This window comes from Lolium rigidum, chromosome 3, assembly GCF_022539505.1.
Source record: "Lolium rigidum isolate FL_2022 chromosome 3, APGP_CSIRO_Lrig_0.1, whole genome shotgun sequence".
In the NCBI taxonomy this organism is placed as follows: Eukaryota; Viridiplantae; Streptophyta; class Magnoliopsida; order Poales; family Poaceae; genus Lolium; species Lolium rigidum.
In genome coordinates this window covers 94,771,915-94,795,313 of record NC_061510.1, presented here as the reverse complement: position 1 = coordinate 94,795,313, position 23,399 = coordinate 94,771,915, and the positions used below count along the sequence as shown (strand labels likewise).

The following is a 23,399-nucleotide window of genomic DNA, read 5'->3' as shown; positions in this document are numbered from 1 at the left end:
ATGTTCATTACCACTTTCAGTTTCAGCATCAGAAATAGAAATACTATTAGGATCATTAACAGGTTCAGAGGATTCTACAACATTTTTATGTTTCTTCTTCTTTTTCTTAGAAGGAGCACTAGGTTCAATGCGTTGAGAATCTTGTTCAATTATTTTGGGATGCCCTTCAGGATATAGAGGATCCTCGGGTAGAGACACCACCTCTAGTTGTTACTTCATAAGCATGTTTCTCTTTAGAATTATTTTTTAATAAGTCATTTTGCACTTTAGTGAGTTGATCAATTTGAGTTTGAACCATTTGAAAATGTTTAACAAGCATCTTAACAACATTGGAGGTTCTCTCCACAATATCATGCAAATTGCTAATAGCTTGAGAATTTTCCATTAGATGATTCTCTACTCTCATATTAAAATTTTCTTGCTTAACAATATAATTATCAAACTCATCTAAGCATTGCGCAGGAGGTTTTGAATACGGAATATCTTCCCTAGTAAAGCGCTGAAGGGAGTTTACCTCAATCATGGATGAAGGGGGAATTATCTCACATATATCTTCTATGGGAGGTAGATTCTTCACATCTTCAGATTTAATACCTTTTTGTTGCGGTCAGAAACCCACCGGCGGGCAGCGACTGGCAACACCGTAGAGCCGGGAATCTCCCAGGACTGCTGCTGGCCCTGGTCCCTCCGAGCGACGGCCCGCAAAGCCTTCTGCGCACACGTCCGATGCTGATGCAAGGGCGTGCCACCTGACCTATACCCGGTCGGGAAGGTGTTGGATGATGCCTCGCTTAGTTTCCTGCATGGCATACACGTAAACGTTAAATACGAGCCTCGATCGGCTCTCAGGTTATCCTGTGAATCGGCTCAAAGAGCCGATCCACCCATGATTCATACAAGGTGTACGAATATATGGTGGTCCTGCTTGATCAAGATAAAGCTAAAGCGATCTACGACGATTTAGGGTTTTCACCGCATAATCGGATCATCCTACTCACGATTGGGCCTCGCGGCCACGCACGGTGATCGTGAGCCGGTCCTAGACAAGGCCTAAAAACCAACACGAGGTTGATCCCCGGAACATCCTGTCTAGGACTAGCAAACGACACCCTGCGCGGCGCTGGATCCTCCAACCCTTTGTAAGGCCTAACTATTGCAGATATTAAACTAATCTTTGAAGAACAAGGAGCAATCGTAACGGATCGGATCTACTAAACGATGATCAAGCGGGTGCCGCCCTTACACCCGTGACGAGCGTAAGGGCGGCTAGATGCCTAAGGGTTGCACGACGATAGCATATGATACGAAGAACAATGCTAACCCTAAAACACCTATGATAACTACGTTGCTCGCCATCAAAAAGGCTTCAACGACGAGCAACGCATGGGGGACGAGTAACGTGCAGGCTGCCTAGATCGCAAGATGCGATCTAGGCAGCATGGTGCTTACCCGGAAGAAACCCTCGAGACGGGGGAGTTGGCGATGCGCCGAGATTGGTTGTGGTGAACGTTGGTTGTTGTTTATTCCATAAACCCTAGATACATATTTATAGTCCAGGGGACTTTCTAATTCAGGCGTGCGCCGAACCATGCACGGGTAAAACTCTAACTTCTAAACTAAGATGCGATCTACTACGTTACAGATACACGGGCAATTAGCCCAAACTTGGTATACAAGGCCGATTCACGTATTTCTTCCATGTGGATTCTTCAAGTCCATCTTGATCGCGGCCCACCTCTGACTCGGTCAAATTCTGGTGATAACACATGCCCCCCTGGTTTTGGAATTGATAATTCCAAAATCACTCTGCTTTTTCTTCGTCGGGTCATGTCGTGGCAGAACCGTCGCAGTATCCTTCATCATGATGCCTTGCCTTCTCAACTTCTCCGCGTGACCTGGCATTTTTTTTTAGGCACCACTTCCTCGGAAACTGCTGTGGCATTAAATTTCCACTATATCCCCTTTTATTTAACCGCTCCAAACAGTTTGCTTCCGCATCCCCTTCGCATTAGCACTCCAAAAGCCCGCCTGCGCCACCATGTCTTCTTCTTCCTCTGCTTCATCGGATCTTTCCACCCAGTCCTCCTCATCCCGCGAGCCGACGCCGGAGCCGAACCAGGAGGAGGTTCATGCGGCGAACACCCGCCGCGCCATCGAGGCCGGGGAGGAGTCTAGTCATGACTTCTCCATCTGGTCTGAGGACGACAAGTCCCTGACCGATGGGGAAAGCGACCTCCGCTTCCTTGCCGACGGGGACACGGAGGAGGAGAGCGACGAAGATCGCTTCTCCTGCAACGACTTCACCTCTCCCGAGGAGGAAGAGGAGGAGAAGGAGGAGGAGGAGGAGGAGGAGGGCGACACCCCCTCCGACGAGCCGCCGGCCAAGCGCTTCTGCCCCTGGCCGGGGAACCTCAGCGACTTCGACAGCGACGACGACGATGCTGACGAGGAGGACGAGGACAATGGGGGCCCGGTCGGCGGCCGCTGGAGCAGCGACGACGAGCCCGCCGGGAGTAGCGCCGACATCGGCGATGACGGCGACGACGAGGGCAGCGACGGCCCGTAGATAGGACCTTTAGCATAGGATCAGTAGTAGTAGATGGGGTAATGTATCCCCTAGTACTTCCTTTTGAGAGCAATCAGCTCTTTATGTACGAAATCTTGCTTATCAATGAAGAACTTATCCCAATTTGATTTTGCCGATTTCCTTTGAGCTTAAATTAGCCGATTTCCCCTTATACTGACTTTGCCGATTTGTCCCCTTAGCCAATGCGTAATGAGCCGATAGCAACGCATCGGTCCTTTAAAATCCATCCTTCAATTCCTCAACTGATGATTTCGAGATCTGGTGGACAATGTGAAGTCTTCAAGAGAGCCCTTAAATTTCTCCCACCAGTTTCAGCGATCCTCTTCTGCGAGCACTCATCATTTTGTGAAGAAGGTTGCGACGAAGGATCAGCCGATGGTACCTCAATCGGCTCCTCAATAGAGCATCTACCAGGCCTGCTGCCCCCCGAGCCTTACTCAAGGCGAGAATATCGGTGAGGATGCACCAAAGCCGATCACCTTTCTTCCCTCGAAAGCCGATATATTTCTTCTGACAGCACTGCTGAACTGGCACAAAGGGTGGAAAATCTTCGACGAGAAGGTTCAAGCACCAGAATCGGCTCAAGGCAGCTGAGGAAGCTCGCTTTGAACACATTGCCAGTAGATCCTGCGTGGTTATACTAGAGTCGATGGCTGTGCATCGGCTGTATGTCATGAGGCTGATTTTTTTTTACAGGCCGATTTTTCTATCGGCCCCCAATGTTTCACTGCACATGTATCGCACATGTTCATCTGATTAGGTGCCCCCCGAGCCGATTCTGCCAGGTAACTGCTGAAATCGGCTCTGTGATTAGCCAAGGCACTCTATGGGAACGTCGGCTTAATTAGGACCAGTGTGGACTTCTTCTAGCTCATTAGCCGATGTAACCCCATTGCCCCATTAGATTGGCGTTGAACCCAGGCAGAATGGATGGTGAGGATAATTTTGGCCGATTGCTGGAATCAGCCTCCACGTTGCTTGCTCGATGAAGGTTTTTGCAATGTTCCTTCATAAATCCTTGGGGCCGATCACTTGGATCGGCATCGCCACGTTTGTTCATCGATGTTGCTCTTGTTACACGGTCAGGCCGGTGGATAAAACCAGCCTAACCCCGTTCTTTGTCACGTCGATGCGCTCGCAGTCGTCCAAATCGGGTGCCTCGTGTAATCCTGGAGCACCAAACTCTGTTGGAAGGACGAGCACCATGTTTGTGCCAGCCGATGTCTCATCATCGGCTTTCCTTTGCTTGGGGTGCCACTCTTTCCTTTGTGGCCGACCTTCTTCGTCCAGGGTTCGCTGAATTTTAGCGGCCAGATCAGGTCGCGCCTTCCTCAACGTGTGCAGGTATAACCTTTCGGCTTCCTCCAACCCACGTAGTCGTTGAACCCTTCGCTTCTGGGAACGGCTGAGCCCATCAGGGCACCACCTTGGCCGATGATACCTGTCTTCTTCTTCATCGCCGTCCTCTAGTTCCTCGAGATCTTCTACCAGAGAGGACTCAGCGTGCTTGTTCCGAGGCGGGAGAGGCCCTAAACGTTTGAATACGGACACGTTAGCTGCATCCTTCTTCTTTTGTTTGCATTCTGGGCAGTTGCCGATTGTAGGCAATCGGCTCATTCCTGAATCCCAGCAGTGTCTGAAGAAGGGACAGTCCCAGTGCCTATCCACGTCGTCTTGCTCTCTCGACTTTTCCTTGGCGTGGCGCTCATATCGCTCCTCGTCGCGATCATGCCGACGACGCCTCCTGTCGTCCCTAGCCAGACGATCTTTCTCATCATCGTCATTGTATCGTCGGCGTTGGTCATATTGACCCACATACTTGTTGAGGAGGTGATCAGAGAGAGGTCGCTGATATCTCACGTTCTTCACTTCTCCTCTCGTGATGTAGCGCTTGCCATCATGACGGAGCCGATCGCGTGGAGCGGCTTCCTCTCGTATCCTTGCTATGAGAGTAGCTGCCCTCATCTCCGTCCTTACCAGAGTGGTGCCCAGGTCCTACCATGTTGATATGGCATGAGAAATCTGGCTGGCACCCTCCGGGGTAAGTGCACTCCACCATGTTAACGGTGGGGAAGGGGTGTGTGTCGACCTTCATGGCGTACTGGTTGAAAATTAGCCGCCCTTTTTCTATCGCCATTTGGATCTGCTGACACCACACCCTGCAGTCGTTGGTGGCGTGGGTGAACGTGTTATGCCACTTGCAGTATGGCTTTCCGTTCAGCTCCTGCACCGTGGGGATCTTGTGGCCTTCGGGTACCTTCAGCCTGCTTCTCGTTGAGTAAGAGGTCGAAAATCTGCTCAGCTTTGGTCACGTCGAAGTCGAACCCTTTTGGGGGACCTTGTGGCTTAACCCACTTACAGGACACGGGGCTTGCCGTCCGAGTCCATTCAGCCACTGCTACCTCTTGATCTCCCGTAGCACCTTCATCCTCGTCTGCCTCGACCAGGACCACCGCACGCTTGAATTTGTCCTGGTAAACATCCGGGTGGCGTTGTTCATATGCTGATAGCTTCTGCACCATGTGCGCCAATGAAGGGTAGTCTGCTTGGGAGGCCACGTCCTTGATCGATGATGAGAGACCCACCACCGCCAACTCGACTGCTTCTTTTTCGCTTACGTGAACCGAATAGCATCGGTTCCTAATGGTCCTGAAGCGCTGGATGTATTCTGACACTGTTTCCCCGCGCTTCTGTCGTACTTGAGCAAGATCGGCAATGCCAGCCTCGGAAGCCTCTGAGTGATACTGTATGTGGAACTGCTCTTCCAACTGCTTCCAAGTCCGGACTGAGTTCGGTGGCAGCGATGTGTACCACCCGAAAGCCAATCCTGTGAGGGACTGTGTGAAGAACCTCACACGCAGCTCGTCTGATGCTGAGATAGTGCCCAGCTGTGCCAAATATCGGCTCACATGCTCGATGGAGCTAGAACCATCTGATCCACTAAACTTTGTGAAGTCCGGGAGCCGATATTTGGGAGGTAGCGGGATCAATTCGTACTCGTTGGGGTACGGCTTGGTATAGCCGATTGTCCTCCTTTTCGGCATCATGCCGAACTGGTCTTTCAGAATTGTACAAATCTGGTCCGCGGTGATGGCTGAAGGCGTTGAACCCTGAAGATTCGCCGGAGTGGCATACTTAGCCAGCCATGCTTGCTTTTCCAGCTCTGAGCCAACTGCAGGAGCTGAGCTGCGGGGTTTGTCGGAGTGGCATACTTGGTTAGCCACGTCTCGCTTCTCAACATCCGCTCCCGACGTTCCTCCTCGCCGTTCCGAAGTCCCCTGCTGTTGCAGCCTGGTTCGAGAGTGCCCGATTCATCGCGGTCTGGCACGTATGCGCACGTGTATCCGTGCGGGATCTCCTTGGGTGCCTCATGTAGGAATTGGTAGTCACTAGGGTCACCACCAATCTTGTAGACGACGTAGGCCGATGAGTTCGGCACTTCTGGTGCTGCCAACGCGAACGGCAGCGGTGGACGGTAATGGAGTGGCATCTCTCCTTGGTACGTCCCCAGAGCCGGTCCTGACGGAGAGTACTGATGGCTCATGATTTCCTGGATCACGCGAAGAGCGACATGCTCCAAAGTGTTCACCGGGCTCTCGGAATGGCGGTGCGGCGAATGAGCCACCATGAAGTTGATCTCCCGACGCAGCCGACCTGGTGCGTTCTTCGACGGGGCGGACAGGTCCACTCCATCGAGCGCGCCTTCAGGTGAGAACCCCTTCCACCTGATGCCATGGGAGCGGGTTCTGTGGAAAGAGCCGATTAGGTCGGCTTCGAGGACTGCCTTGATCTCGTCATGCTTCCTCTTGAGCTCGTCAGTCAGATCCTCGTACTTGACCGGAGTGCCTTCCGCCATCTCATATGTAGATGGCGATGCGGTGGATGTCGAAGATGGTCCCACCGGGCGTGCCGAAATGTGTTGCGGTCGAAACCCACCGGCGGGCAGCGACCGGCAACACCGTAGAGCCGGGAATCTCCCGGGGCTGCGGCTGGCCCCGGTCCCTCCGAGCGACGGCCCGCAAAGCCTCTCGCGCACACGTCCGATGCTGATGCAAGGGCGTGCCACCCGACCTATACCTGGTCAGGAAGGTGTTGGATGATGCCTCGCTTAGTTTCCTGCATGGCATACACGTAAACGTTAAATACGAGCCTCGATCGGCTCTCAGGTTATCCTGTGAATCGGCTCAAAGAGCCGATCCACCCATGATTCATACAAGGTGTACGAATATATGGTGGTCCTACTTGATCAAGATAAAGCTAAAGCGATCTACGACGATTTAGGGTTTTCACCGCATAATCGGATCATCCTACTCACGATTGGGCCTCGCGGCCACGCACGGTGATCGTGAGCCGGTCCTAGACAAGGCCTAAAAACCAACACGAGGTTGATCCCCGGAACATCCCGTCTAGGACTAGCAAACGATACCCTACGCGCCGCCGGATCCTCCAACCCTTTGTAAGGCCTAACTATTGCGGATATTAAACTAATCCCCGAAGAACAAGGAGCAATCATAACGGATCGGATCTACTAAATAATAATCAAGCGGGGTGCCGCCCTTACACCCGTAACAGGCGTAAGGGCGGCTAGATGCCTAAGGGTTGCATGACGATAGCATATGATACGAAGAACAATGCTAACCCTAAAACACCTATGATAACTACGTTGCTCGCCATCAAAAAGGCTTCAGAAACGAGCAACGCATGGGGGACGAGTAAACGTGCGCTGCCTAGATCGCAAGATGCGATCTAGGCAGCATGGTGCTTACCCGGAAGAAACCCTCGAGACGGGGGAGTTGGCGATGCGCCGAGATTGGTTGTGGTGAACGTTTGTTGTTGTTTATTCCATAAACCCTAGATACATATTTATAGTCCAGGGGACTTTCTAATTCAGGCGTGCACCGAACCGTGCACGGGTAAAACTCTAACTTCTAAACTAAGATGCGATCTACTATGTTACAGATACACGGGCAATTAGCCCAAACTTGGTATACAAGGCCGATTCACGTATTTCTTCCATGTGGATTCTTCAAGTCCATCTTGATCGCGGCCCACCTCTGACTCGGTCAAATTCTGGTGATAACACTTTCTCCTTGAGAGACTTTTTGGCTTCCCTCATATCTTCATCATTCAATTTAATTAAACCCCTCTTCTTCAATATTGGCGTTGGAATTGGTTCAGGCGTAGTCCAATCATCATGATTCCGGCCTATTTTAGCCAATAATTCTTCAGCTTCGTCTGGAGTTCTTTTCCTGAAAACACAACCAGATCAACTATCCAAATATGCCCTAGACTCAATGGTTAGTCCACTATAAAATATATCAAGTAGATCATTATTTTCTAAATCATGTCCAGGTCGAGCTCTGATAAGAGAACAAAATCTTGCCCAAGCCTCAAGCAATTTCTCTTCATCTCCTTGGTCAAATCCATAAATTTTCTATAAAGCAACATGTTGAGCACTAGCAGGAAAGTATTTTCGAAAGAAAACATCACGCAAATCAGTTGGACTTTTAATAGAACCAGGAGGCAAATTATTATACCAAGCTTTAGCATCATCCTTTAATAAGAAAGGAAAAAGTTTAGCGACAAAATAAGTACGCATCTTGATATCATCAGAAAACAAGCTACTCATAGAAGAAAGTTCAATCATGTGTTCTACATCACTTTCTTTTTCAGTACCACAAAAGGGTGCTTTCTCTACAATAGCTATATGAGATAGATCAAGAGAAAAATCATAATCTTTATCCTTAATGCATATAGGAGATGTGGCAAATTTAGGATCAGGAGATAACTTATGTCTAACGGTATATTGTGTGAGAAACTTTTTAATTTTGCTTGCATCAGCAGTAGCATTGCATCTATTAATAAAATCATCATTAAGCTCCACATAATCTTCATCAGGATCATCACTAGAATAATCAAGTTCAGGTGAATTAACAGGTGTAGTAGCATTAGGAGTTTCAAGTATTTTCAATTTGTCTAGACCTAGTAATTGTAGCATCTAGAAAGGATCCCAATGAACCACTATCATCAAGCACAAGCAGAAACATTATCAATATTATAAGAATTTTCAGATTCAGCGAAGTACCGAGCATGTGAAGCATGTGGTGGTGAAACAAGTTTATCAATCACGGATGGTGAATCAAGAGCAGCGAGAGGTACTCAGAGTTGTACCTTTTCTTGTAGTGGATGGTAATATGGCGACTTTAGGATCGCGAGGTTTACCCATGATGGAGAATTTGCAGCGAACAATATCAATCCAAGTGAACTTCCAAATAAAGCTATGCTCCCTGGCAACGGCGCCAGAAAACGGTCTTGATAACCCACAAGTATAGGGGATCGCAGCGAGTCTTCGCGGGTAGTAAAACCCAATTTATTGATTCGACACAAGGGGAGACAAAGAATACTTGAAAGCCTTAACAACGGAGTTGTCAATTCAGCTGCACTGGAAACGGACTTGCTCGCAAGAGTTTATCGAGTAGTAACAGTTTTATAGCAATAACGACGGTGAAATAACAGACAGAGAGTAGCAGAGACAGCGAGTAGTGATTATAGTAAACGAGCGAGGATTAAAATATCGTAGGCACGGGGACGGATAACGGGCGTTGCATGGATGAGAGAAACTCATGTAACAATCAAGCAGGGCATTTTCAAATAATAATAAAACGGTGTCTAAGTACAAAGCAATCAATAGGCATGTGTTCCAATTATAGTCGTACGTGCTCGCAATGAGAAATTTGCACAACATCTTTTGTCCTACCAGCCGGTGGCAGCCGGGCCTCAAGGAAATCTACTGGATATTAAGGTACTTCTTTTAATAGAGTACCGGAGCAAAGCATTAACACTCCGTGAACACATGTGATCCTCACATCACTACCATCCCCTCCGGTTGTCCCGATTTCTGTCACTTCGGGGCCATTGGTTCCGGACGAGCGACATGTGTATACAACTTGCAGGTAAGACCATAAACAATGAATATCATGATGAAATAATAACATGTTCAGATCTGAGATCATGGCACTCGGGCCCTAGTGACAAGCATTAAGCATAACAAGTTGCAACAATATCATCAAAGTACCAATTACGAACACTAGGCACTATGCCCTAACAATCTTACACTATTACATGACCAATCTCATCCAATCCCTACCATCCCCTTCAGCCTACAGCGGGGGAATTACTCACACATGGATGGGGGAAACATGGCTGGTCGATGGAGAGGCGTCGGTGGTGATGATGGCGATGATCTCCTCCAATTCCCCGTCCCGGCGGAGTGCCAGAACGAAGACTTCTGGCTCCCGAGATGGAGTTTTGCGATGTGGCAGCGTTCTGGAGGGTTTCTGGCGACTTCGACTTCTCCCCGTGCGTTTTTAGGTCGAAGGCGATAAGTAGTCCGAAGGAGGGCGTCAGAGGCCGGCCGAGGGCACACGCTAGGGCCGCGCGCCCCCCTCCTGGGCCACGCCGCCCTAGGGTGTGGGGCCCTCGGGCCTCCACCTGACTTGCCCTTCTGGCTCCGTGAGTCTTCTGGAAAAATAGGACCTTTCGTATAAATTCCGAGGATTTTCCTGAAAGTTGGATTTCTGCACAAAAACGAGACACCAGAACAGTTCTGCTGAAAACAGCGTTAGTCCGTGTTAGTTGCATCCAAAACACACAAATTAGAGGCAAAACAATAGCAAAAGTGTTCGGGAAAGTAGATACGTTTTGGACGTATCATCAAGTATGTCTTGAAGATGAAAATGAAGTGAGCCCTCAAGTTACTTCAAGACATCAACATGATGAAGAATGAAGAAATGAGCAAGTTCAAGATGAGCCATCTCGAAGAGATCCTTTGCTTGAGTCTTGCCCTCCAAATGAAGAAGATCAAGTCTCAAGTATGTCTTGAAGATGAAGATGAAGTGAGCTCTCAAGGTTAACTTCAAGACATCAACAAAATGAAGTGCAAGTTCAAGATGAGCCATCTCGAAGAGATCCTTTGCTTGAGTCTTGCCATCCTTATGGTGATCATGGATATGTGAAGATGCGCCGAAGAAGAAGCTCTCCCATGGTGGATTATGGGGGAGCAATCCACAAGACTTCGTCAAGCAAGCACAATCAAGAAAGGCGTTCCATCTTGTTGAGGTCAAAATCGTCGTCATCGAGCTCAAGTGGAATGCGCAAGTATAAGATTTGCTCTTGATAGGGTTTCTTTCTCACCGGTCTCATAGTGTAGTTGGTGACCGGTTTATAGTTTAGTTGTCGTACTATCAAGAGGGCTCTCGAGTGAGTAACTCGATCGTATCGTTCGGAGAGAGCTCAAACCTTTGCATCCTTGCATCATCTTTCTTGGTTGTTATTTGGACCTTATCCATGTGATGTTTTAGATCTTGTGCTTATTCTCATGACAAGCTCTAGTTCATCGAAAACAGATTTCACATAGATCACTTGTTGCGTTTTCGAGTTTGGTTCATCATCTTTCTTGGTTTTATTTGGATCTTATCCATATGATGTTTTAGAGCTTGTGCTTATTCTCATGACAAGCTCTAGTTCATTGAGAATGGTTTTTGCATGGGCAACTTGTTGCATTTTCGAGTTTGGAGGTTTTACCGGTATGTCTTTTTTAGATAGGTCAAACCTTTCATCATTTGTTTCTATCCTCCTTTGTTGGACTATGATGGTTTCCTGCATGATCTTGTAGAGCTTGTTCCTAGCTTCAAAACAAGCCCAAGATCATCAAAATTGGATTCCGGATGCTAAAGTTATGCCCGTTTTAGTTTTGGTGTTTCTGCAGTTTTCTGGGGGGCGGATAATCTGGCCCGAATGCCAATTCCGGGCAAATATCCGGCCAAATATCCAGCCCGAGTCCAGGGACGATTTTCGGGGGGCGGATAATCCGGTCCGGGGGCGGATTTTCCGGCCTAGGAGGTCCCAAACGGTCATATTTCGTTGGGAGGGGGTATATAAGACCCCCTTCTTCCTCCTTGGGCTGGTTGGTTCACTCTCTCTCTCTCTCTCCCCTCCATTGTGTCCTTCAAAGCTTGCCCTAGTTCTTGATTCCTCCCATGATTCTTGCATATTCTTAAGGGAAAAGAGAGAGGAGATCTACATCTACATCTTGACCAATCAATCCCTCTCTTTGTGAGGGGAATCCACTAGATCTAGATCTTGGAGAAATTTGGTGTTCCACCTCTTATTTTGTTCTTCCTCTCTTATTCCCCCAATAGCTTTTGTAGCTTTGTTGGAATTTGAGAGAGAAGTTCTTGAGCATCTTTGTGGTGTTCTTGCCATTACATTTGGTGCATCGGTTTGAGCTTTCCACGGTGATTCGTGGAAGTGAAAGCAAGAAGGTTGTTACTCTTGGGTTCTTGGAACCCTAGACTGATTCTAGGCCTTTGTGGCATCTTAGTGGTGTTCTTGGGGACTCCAATTAAGTTGTGGAGATTCTTCAAGGGCAAGACCTTTGTGGCATCTTAGTGGTGTTCTTGGGGATTCCAATTAAGTTGTGGAGATTCTTCAAGGGCAAGGCCTTTGTGGCATCTTAGTGGTGTTCTTGGGGACTCCAATTAAGTTGTGGAGATTCTTCAAGGGCAAGGCCTTAGTGGCAATTTATTGGGAGCCTTCAATTAAGTTGTGGAGATAGCCCCAAGCTTTGTGCGGGTTCGGTGACCTCCCTAAGGTTCCATAGTGGATCGAGGACATCCCTTTTGGTGGGAATTCTCGGGGAGAATACGGTGGCCCTCGTGCATTTGGAGTAACTTGTCCTCCACACCGCTCCAACGGAGAGTAGCATTCGCAAGAGTGTGAACTTCGGGATACATCGTTGTCTCCGCGTCACTTCGGTTATTTCTATATCCGAGCTCTTTACTTATGCACTTTACTTTGTGATAGCCATCGTGCTTGAAGTTATATATCTTGCTATCACATAGTTGCTTGTATTGCTTTGCATAAGTTGTTGGTGCACATAGGTGAACCATAGTATATAGGCTTTGGGCTTGACAAAGTAAACGCTAGTTTTATTCCGCATTTGTTAAGCCCATATCGTAAAAGTTTTAAACCGCCTATTCACCCCCCCTCTAGGCGACATCCGTGTCCTTTCAGTAGCTACTGGTACTTACGCGTCGGATGCTGCGCCGACAGGTAGCTCGTGCTCTCGGGCGGCGCACGCCTCCACTGCCCTGCTTCTAGGTGAGTTGGAGGAGGTAGTGGGCGCAGAGGCCCACCTCGAGCTCACTCGTGTTGGCTAATTTGAATCTATTTTGGGAGTATTTTAGATTTTTGAGAGTAATTTAAACAAATTTGGGATATATTTGGACTAATTTGGGAGTAATTTTGTCCAAGTGATGTATTTTACATCATCTGTTGGAGCACTTTTTAGTAAAAGCAGATGTATTTTACATCATCTAACTTATGACAACATAAACAGGTGATGTAAAATCTTGAAAAGAGCCAAAAGAGGTGATGTACAATTGTACAGGTAATGTATACATCACTTGGTGAACACGCTCTTATCTTCTGTAAGAGGTGTGTTTTTATCACCTAGAGATCCATATCTTTCCCCTCCGGCAACCCGTCCGGTTCCACTCACATACCTAATTCCTTCGTACTTTCTTTACCTAATTCCGAAGAACAAAGCCCTTCCAATTACTCTCACGACATAGTCCACCTGAGTTTAAACTCGTGGCATTTACAAAGATGGCTACTCAGATGGGGCCATGCCGGAAGGGATCAATATGATCAAGATTGTGCTGATTCCAAAAGCTAGCGAACTAAAAGACTACAGACCTATTTCTTTATGCAATGTTATCTACAAGATCATCTCTAAATGTTTGGTGAATAGGATCAGATCGCATTTGAATGGTCTGATCGGAGAAACTTAAAGTGATTTTATTCTGGGTAGACTCATATCAGACAACGCGTCGATTGCATTTGAATGTTTCCATGCTATCCAAAGGAACAAAAAGCCCGATGACTCCTTCTGCGCCTACAAGATTGACCTCTTCAAAGCTTATGATAGGGTAGATTGGACGTTCCTTAAGAAGTTGTTGCTTAAGTGGGGCTTCGATGACAGATGGTTTAAGTGGATTATGGCTTGTGTCACCTCCGTCGAGTTCTGCGTTCAAGTCAATGGCAATTTAACGAATGAGATCATCCCTTCTAGAGGTTTGAGACAAGGGGATCCCCTCTCCCCCTACCTATTTCTCTTTGTGGAGGATAGCCTATCCAAGAAAATTGAGAAAGAAATCCATGATCAAGCTCTACAGGAACTAAAGATATGTAGAACCTCACAAGGAATCCCTCATTTGTTATTTGTCGATGACTGCATTCTTTTTTTCAAAGTTGACACAAGCCAGGGAAAAATTATTAAAGCTGCTCTTGCCTCGTTTGAGAGGGGATCTGGTCAACTTATCAGTGCTAGCAAGTGTTCTATCATGTTTGGTGACAGATTCCCTCCTCAACAACAAACAAATATTATTAAAATCCTTGAGGTGGAGCGAGAAAAAATCGAAGATAAATATCTTGGCCCCTACCCCGGCGGGCCGTATGAAGAAAGGAAAATTCCAACCGTCAAAGGACCGGTTGAGGAAAAAACTTTCTAATTGGGTTGAGAGGTTTTCGTCCATGGGAGCGAAGGAAGAGCTAATAAAATCAGTAGCTCACCTGATGAGAAACTTTTGATGAGGCGAAGATGAAAAAAAGAGGAAAGTACACTGGGAATCCTGGGATGTCCTAACTGAGCCAAAGGACTTTGGGAGAATGAGTTTCAGGGATATGAATTTGCTCAACCAAGCCATGCTTGTCAGGCAATGTTGGAGAATTATTTCCAACCCCGACAGCTTATGTGCTCGGTTGCTAAAATCCATCTACTACCAATGTGGTAATTTTCTTGACACAGTGTTCCGGTAAGACACTTCCCCTACCTGGCGCTTAATAGAACATGGACTTGAGCTGCTCAAGAAGGGCCTAATCTGGGAGGATAGGAAATGGGGAGAAAATAAATGTTTGGCGAGATAATTGGCTACCATGCAGTCACAACATGAAACCTAGAGCGGGGAAGACAAAGATTATAATCCGCAAGGTGAGCCAGCTGCTCACTAACAATGCCACTTGCTGGAATGTTTATCTAGTAAGAAAGATCTTCTATGCTAAAGATGTTGACTGGATACTCAACACGAAGCTGCCTTCTAGCCATGGTGATGACTTCCCAGCTTGGCAGATGGAAAGTAATGGTATATTTTCTGTCAAAAGTGCGTATAAACTAGCATATAACTTAAAATATGGTGGCAGATGGTTAGCAGGCAACAACAGTTCAACAGACTATACAAGGACCATATGGAAGTCGATTTGGCGTGCCCTGTTCCAACCAAAGTCCGCGTATGTGGATGGCGTACGGTGCGGGACAACCTTGCGACGACAAGGAACAAGCAAATAAGAACCCTAGAAACTATGAGCACTTGTAAGCTCTGCGGTATGACGGAGAAAAATAGTTATCATGCCATAGTTGAGTGTACCAAACCAAGAGCTCTAAGGGAGAAGATGTAGGAGTTCTGGGACCTCCCACCTGAAAGTGCCTTCCAATTTACAGGGAAAGATTGGCTGCTTGTTCTTCTTGATAGTTGCAACAAGGAGCTAGGTGCTAAGATCCTTCTTCTGATCTGGAGGTCATGGCACCTGAGATGTGATGCAGTTTTTGAAGAGGGCAAAGAAACTATTAGCAACTTGGTGAATTTCCTGATGGCTTACGCTGCGTCCCTGTGGGATTGTCCTAGTAAGAAAACTGGTCGTGAAGGTAAATTGCCTCTGAATATGATGGACTCCGCTAACTGTCTTACTTTTTGTAATGAGAACAGAAACAAGATCTTGAAGGAGGATCGCTGGAAACCCCCTGAAAATGGCACCGTCAAGATTAATGTCGATGCTTCCTTCTCCCCCCCAGTTAAGGAATGCAGAAGTCGGCGCGGTTGCTCTCGACTACCAGGGAAATATCCTTGATGCTCTTAACTCTCCCATCTGCTACTGGAGTGATGTAGAGGAGGCGGAGGCAAGAGCAATTTCGTCTGAACTGAAGCTCGCTGCTGATGTGAAGCTTACTAATCTGTCGATGGAGTCGGACAATTCTGTGGCGGTGGCAGCCTCTGCTAGCTATGCTCCAAACCGTTCACATATATGGAGTATATACAAAGATATTGCTGAGGCCAAAACTCTGTTTCGTGAATGCTCTGTCTCACATGTTAGGAGAAAGCTCAACTATGTAGCTCACTTCCTTGCCAAACTAGCTAGTAGTTCAGGTGTGTGCAATCTCTCGTTTGAACCACTGCCTGCTCTTGTCGTGGATCTAGCTAAGAAAGATGATGTAAACATTGGTTACGAGTAATATATGAGCTTTTCCCCTCAAAAATAAAGAATAGCCACACGAAAAATTATAGGTTTCCTTGTGTGTGGAAGCTCCTATATATAACATGGTTGGAAATTACAGTCTGGGTTGCAACGTTATGGTTGTAGAAGATCTGAAGCTTGGTCTCACTTTCCCTCACCTTTAGGCCAAAATCAAGGATGGATGAATGATCCAGGAGCACTTGCCACTCAATTATTGGGCACTGGGATACTTGACTTGACAGTCGAGAAAGCTCCATTTGTAGGTTCTATCTAGAGTATTCGACAGCTCGTTACACATACCACTCGTTCCTTAGCATCTCGATCGTACGCTTCTCCTTGCACCACGTACGTCGGATCATCAGCTCGTAAATTACTCCACATATCAGCATCGTAAGTATTGTTAATTAGGAAGAAAATTAGAAGAGACCATCTTCCCAAACATGGTACTACGTGCTACGACATCTGCTCCCGAGAAAGCAGGAATAATATATGCGCAGGTAGCGCCGCTTGTGCACGTCTCCAGAGGCTCGGAGACTTTTCGGACGCTCTACCTATCCGTTGCCCCTACCGTTCGATGTCCACTGGCGTACCTGAAGCAGACATCTTCGAATAGCTCCAGCAGAGGTAGAGCACTCGATCGACATACTCCATGATTAATCCCTAGGTAAAGCACTATATAGCCACACAAAAAGTCCACAAGCCCAAAGACTCCAACTTTCTACGCGCACGCACGAGACGCGAATACAAGAGGCGCGCGCGCGAGGCCACGACACGCTAGCAGTTATCCCCACCGCCTCCTCACTCTTTCCCCCACCTCTCGCTCCTTTTCTCCCCAGCTCGCAAGCCAAGAATCAGCTAGCCAGCCATGTCGTACTACGACCGGCGTGGGGAGTCGTCGATCGTGGAGGCGTTCACGCTGTCGCCGCTGCCGTACCCGGTGATCCTGATCCTGGGCATGGTGGCGCTGCTGCTGGGGGTGTCGTGGTTCTTCAGCTACGAGGACTTCATGGAGGATGCCGCGGAGCAGTTCAGCTGGATCCTCCTCGGCATCCCCATCGCGCTCGTCCTCATCATCAAGTGGATCTCCTCCGTCGACAGCTTCGAGGGATACTTCGGGTTCTACCCCACCGAGCGGCGCTGGGGAGGGGGCGGCTACCAGGGCGCACCCTCCGAGGGCAGCTCCCCGTGGGGCGTCGCCGTGGTCGTCGTGCTCCTCCTCGTCCTCGCCAGCTACCACTCCACCTTCACCGACATGTGGAATCCCCTGATACGCTCCTAGTGCCTACTGAGTACGTGTATGTAACCATCGGTCGATACGATACGCCTGTGATATACCTTGCTTTCTGGCCGTTGCTGCACCTGCGCGTATGTATACCTTGATCTTCCTGTTCCTGTTGTACATAGATGAAGATTCTGCTAGCTAGTATAGAGCTTGAGAGTTACTGTCTGTACTGGTTTTTTGTTCTGGTTTCTGTATACTGAATTAATCGGTTTCCGGTTTGGTTCTTATTTGGGAATTCGTTCTTTGTATGCTCAATCATTCAGTCGATTTAAAAATACAAGTACCTAGCCAGATGATCTCTGTTGCAAGCATGCTACGAGGTACTGGCGCCTGATGCGGTGTACTAATTCAGGTCTAACATTCAGATTGTCTATCCCTTTTTACCTCTAAATGGATTTTTTTACTTCGTTGTTGAACATATATCTTCGTGTCCAATTGGAGATTAGGCAGTCGGTGGGAGGAACCATACATAGAATCTGTACAAAGGAAGATACGAGCAGTAGGTAGATAAAGCACGAAAGGGGCATGGGCTGGAGCCTTCTATGGGGCGGGCGATGATCATGACACTTGTCCTCCTTATCTTTCCTTTCGGACGTAGTAGGGTTTTGTATGATTTGGACTCTGAAAGCTACGTATCTCTACCCGGAAATCTGTCATCTTGTCCACCTGGGGCCTGGAAGAACGGGTACGCCACACCGACGAACATGGGAGCACTTGTGCATACATGAATTCAGCACCTGGTCCACAAATACCTTATGAAGAAAGGTAAGGTTCCAGAAAAATCTGCAGGTAACAGGGTGGGTTGCACAATCATGTTCTTTCCCAACCTTGCCGAGTTTCGTTTTCTATAATCGTCTAACGCTGCTGCATCGGCACTTCAGCAGCATGTTGCAGAGCAATCTGCTTATGTGCGTAGCTTCAGTGGCCATTAAATACTAATCATCAGCACTTCAGCATCATGTTCTTTCCCAACCTGTATTCACGGGAGTCTCGGGCAAGAATTAGCAAGCGATGTGAGCCTTCACCAATTCCCCTTCCTTGCCGCGCTTCGTTTTCTATCATCGTCTAACAGCCCTGCATCAGCACTTCAGCAGCATCGCTATGGAATCCCGACAGTTGTCAGCACAGGAGAAGGCCCTTTAGCGCTTGCTTAAGAAGAAGCTATTGGGTTTGGCGTCACTTGAAAGGACAATTGCAAGGCAGCGTTCCCGTGTTCTTTGGTTGCAGGAGGGTGACGCATGCACACGTTTCTTTCACCTTCATGCGAGCCACAGAAGACGCAAGAACTTCATTGGACAGCTCGTCGTTAACAATGTGTGAGTCACTGAACACAATGAGAAGGTGGAGGCCGTGGATTCTTTCTTTGATAACCTATTGGGCGACGCGGCTAATAGGCCTTTCACCTTGGATCTGGATTACCTTGGGCTTCCTTCTCTCGACCTCCAACACATCGACGGAGTGTTCACGGAGGAGGAAGTGTGAACAGCCATCAAGGACATGCCGCTTGACAAGTGTCCTGGGCCGTATGGTTTCTCAGCTTGTTTCTTTATGACGTGTTGGAGCATTGTTAAAGCGGACGTCATGGAAGCTTTCAACTCCCTCTCCCGCTAGGACAGCCGTGGCTTCGGATCGATCAACGAAGCTTTCGTCACTCTCCTGCCAAAGAAGGACGACGCAGAGGAGATTCGGGATTTCAGGCCCATTAGCTTAACCATGGCATTGCCAAACTAGTGGCGAAGGTGCTGGCAAACCGAGCTCGCACCGGTTCTCCCCTAGATGGTGGGGATGCAGCAGAGTGCTTTTGTACGTGGAAGGTGTTTGCATGATAACTTCATGATGGTGGAAGGAACGACACGCAGGTTTCATAACATCTCAATCTCGGAGATGCTCCTGAAGTTGGACATAACCAAAGCTTTCGACACTGTGGATTGGGCTTTCCTTATTGATGTTCTCAGGAAACTAGGGTTTGGGGAAAGGATTCTGGCTGTCCTTTGTGCTCTTCTCTCCACGGCGTCGGCCCGTGTGTTGCTTAATGGTATACCCGGTTCGCGAATTGCCAATAGGCATGGACTACGGCAGGGGGATCCTCTATCCTCCAACTCTTCATCTTGATCATGGAAGTTCTGCACTTGATGATTGAGAAGGCATGCAGGGCCGGTTTGCTCACTCCATTTGACGTGGGCATTACCCTTCGGGTAACCGACATTGCCCTATCCTGTGCGGCCCAGCTGGAGGCCCATGAAGATACCCGATGGCAAGGTGGGCCACTAGGACGGTGCCGAAGAAGATTCCTTGAAGACCAAGACGAAGAGGAGCCGAACAAGGAAAGTTTAGGGCTAGGTCTCTTGTAAACCTAGTCGTACTCGGACAGATCTCTTGAGACCTGGCCCCCTATATAAGGACCAGGAGAGGGACTACCGAGGGCACAAGTATAGGGGGTGTATCGTAGTATCTTCGATAAGTAAGAATGTCGATCCCAACGAGGAGCAGAAGGTGTTGACAGGCGGTTTCGATGAAGGATTCACTGTAAATGCTCACAGACAAGTATTCAGGGGGTTTTGATGTAACAGATGAATAAAGTACGAGTAAGTAAAATGCGAGAGAAATAATTGCAGCGAGTGGCCCAATCCTTTTTAGCACAAAGGACAAGCCGGTTTGTTTTCTTATAATGACCAAACGTTCTTGAGGACACACGGGAATTTAGTCTAGTGCTTTCGCTTCATACAGCTAATTAATCTTCATTGTTTTGATAAGTGTTGTGTGGGTGAACCTATGCTAATGCACCGCCCTTCCTAGGACTAATACATACTTGTGATTATACCCCTTGCAAGCATCCGCAACTACGAGAGAGTAATTAAGATAAATCTAACCACAGCCTTAAACTCTGAGATCCTGCGATCCCTCTTGCATCGATATACCAACGGGGGCTCAGGTTTCTGTCACTCCGGCAACCCCGCAATTAGCAACCGAATACAAGATGCACTCCCCTAGGCCCATAAATGGTGAAGTATCGTGTAGTCGACGTTCACACGACACCACTAGAAGAATGACACCACAACTTAAATATCATAACATTGAATATTACTCAACCATAGTTCACTACTAACATTTAGACTTCACCCATGTCCTCAAGAACTAAACGAACTACTCACGAGACATCATATGGAATATGATCAGAGGTGATATGATGATGAATAACAATCTGAACATAAACCTTAGTTCAATAGTTTCACTCAATAGCATCAATAACAAGTAGAAATCAACACCGGGAGAGTTTCCCTATCAAACAATCAAGATCCAACCCAAATCGTTACAACGGTGACGAGGTGCAGCGGTGGAGATGGCGGTGATGATGATGATGATGATGATGATGACAATGGTGATGGAGATGATGTCCAGCTCGATGACGATGACGATGGCGTCGATTTCCCTCTCCGGGAGGGAATTTCCCCGGCGGATTCCTGCCCGCCGGAGAGCTCTTTTCTCTCTGGTGTTCTCCGCCCCGCAGAGGCGGCTGTAACTCTTCGCGAGGTACCCTCTGTGGCTTAGGTTTTCGGGACGAAGGGTTTCGCGAAGAAAAGGAGGCCAAAGGGGTTGTGGGGCCCCCACACCACAAGGTGGCGCGGCCAGGCCATGGGCCGCGCCGGCCTGTGGTCTGGCCCCACCTTGAGTCTTCTCTGCTCCCCCTTCTGGCTTCCTTCGTCATCTGGAAAAATAGGGTTTTTGGTATAATTTCCTTCCACAGTTGATCTTCCGAAATATTGCGTTCTGACGGTGCTTTTTCCAGCAGAATCCTGGCTCCGGTGCTCGATCCTCCAATAATGATGAAACATGCAAAATAGATGAAATAACATAAGTATTGTGTCCAAATATGAAATATATCAATGAATAACAGCAAATTATGATATAAAATAGTGATGCAAATTGGACGTATCAACTCCCCCAAGCTTAGACTTCGCTTGTCCCCAAGCGAAACTGAACTCGATAAACAAGACCACATGTTTATGGAGTGAAGAGTCGATAAATAAAATACGGACAAGAAGCATCATATTCATTCACACAAGACATTCTAGTAAACAACTTCCTCATATAACTCAACTTGAAATAAGTAAAGAGAAATCACAAGTAAAGGTGCATAGGAAATCATAGATGGTTATGGCAAACTTTGTTCTCTGTCAGAGAACTACTAACGGATTGCTCTTATTTAATAAGCAAGGCTTTCATATTAGAATTTATATAGCAGGGCTTTCATTCTCAATCATAACAATCTTCTCATAACCATTGATAACTTTCAAAGTCATATTCATTCAGATAAAAATTGTACTAAACAAGAAAGTATAAATGACATGATTAACTGAATCATAGCATAAATGGTTGGTTCACAACAACTCAATTGCTTGCTTGAGATAGAGGGAAATAGGTTTACTGACTCAACATAAAAGTAAAAGATAGGCCCTTCGCAGAGGGAAGCAAGGATTAAATCATGTGCTAGAGCTTTTCAAGTTTTGAAATCATATAAAGAGCATAAAAGTAAGATTTTGAGCGGTGTTTGTTGTTGTCAACGAATGGTAGCGGGCACTCTAACCCCTTGCCAAACGAACCTTCCAAGAGCGGCTCCCATGAGGGACGGCATCTCTACCGAGCAAGGTAGATCATCCCCCTTCTCTTTTGTTTACACATGTATTTTAGTTTTATTATGGATGACACTCCCCCCAACCTTGGCTTTCTCAATCCATGGCTAACCGAATCCTCGGGTGCCTTCCAACATTCACATACCATGGAGGAGTGTCTATTGCAAAATTAAGTTGCTTACTGATAAATCGGGGCAAAACATGTGAAGAGAATTATTAATGAAAGTTATTAATTGGGGCTGGGAACCCGTTGCCAGCTCTTATTGCAAAATTATTGGATAAGCGGATGTGCCACTAGTCCATTGGTGAAAGTTCGCCCAACAAGATTGAAAGATAAAACACCACATACTTCCTCATGAGCTATAAAACATTGACACAAATAAAGAGTAATATAGTTTGAATTATTTAAAGGTAGCACATGAAGTATTTACTTGGAGTGGCGCAAAATACCACATAGTAGGTAGATATGGTGGACACAAATGGCATGGGTTTGGTCTAAGGTTATGGATGTATGAGAAGCATTCCCTCTCAATACAGGTCTTTGGCTAGCAAGGTTTGATAGCAAGCATAAAGGTTGAGGGAAACAAACAAATATACATATGATAGAAACAATCATGCATCTTTCTCATAAGCACAAGCAATTTTAACTTCAGAATACTAAACTCACTAACATAAAGATAATAGAGTAATATATCTACATGTATTTCCCTTTTCTATTTAAACATCAAGATGTTGTTGCTATTGACCAATGCTAAGTTGCCAAAACCAAATAGATTTACTTGATGCTCCCAAAGTGATATCAATACTAATGTCAAGAGTGATCATATAATAGAGATTGCAAACTAAAATAAGGTGTGCAAAAAGTAAATGACAAGACTTCTCATTAATATTCCATAATGATACCTCACACCAATGGATACATAGATAACCAACTAAGAGAGATACTTCCACATTGCAAACTATTCCATATGATAACTTCCCTACTCATGATATGACACTACTTGATAGTAAAAGATAAAGGTAGTGATGATGTGATACCGCGACACTCCCCCAAGCTTGGAACAAACCAAGGGGATGCCAATACCGATGATGAATTACTCCTTCGGTGATGATGGCGAATCCTTGCCATCATCAGACTTCCAAGGAAGAGGCTCTCCATCAACAAAAGACGTCTTGGTCTCCGGAAACCTGAAACTAGCAGCATGACTTATGCGTTTAAACCTGTTTTCATACTCACAGTTTTGATTATGAACATCATAGAGTTGATCTTGGAGTTTGTTGGTGGTGTCGTGAAGTGAGAAGATATCGTCCCACAACTTTGCAGTCTCCCTCTTGTGTCCATCAATGAGTTCAGACACAATCTTGTGAAAGATGTCCACTTCACGCTCAGCCATCTTCTTGTAGTTGAAGACCTCCTGTTCCAGTTTCTCCATCCTGTCTTCCAAGCTCCCTTCTCCTTTAGGACTGTAAACACCCGGATTTTTAAGTCCGGATGCCTATTATGTCATTCATCGCAATCCCAAGAATATTGTTGTTGCGAGACATAACG

The 23,399-nt window shown here is 46.9% G+C and overlaps 1 protein-coding gene across 1 annotated transcript; it reads left to right on the top strand.

Moving 5' to 3' along the window:
• The first annotated feature begins 16,716 nt into the window (after positions 1-16,716).
• Positions 16,717-17,446, top strand: LOC124697654. Its single transcript, XM_047230210.1, has one exon. It carries the CDS (start codon positions 16,803-16,805, stop codon positions 17,214-17,216), a length of 414 nt encoding a protein of 137 aa, XP_047086166.1. The 5' UTR covers positions 16,717-16,802; the 3' UTR covers positions 17,217-17,446.
• The last annotated feature ends 5,953 nt before the right edge of the window (positions 17,447-23,399 follow it).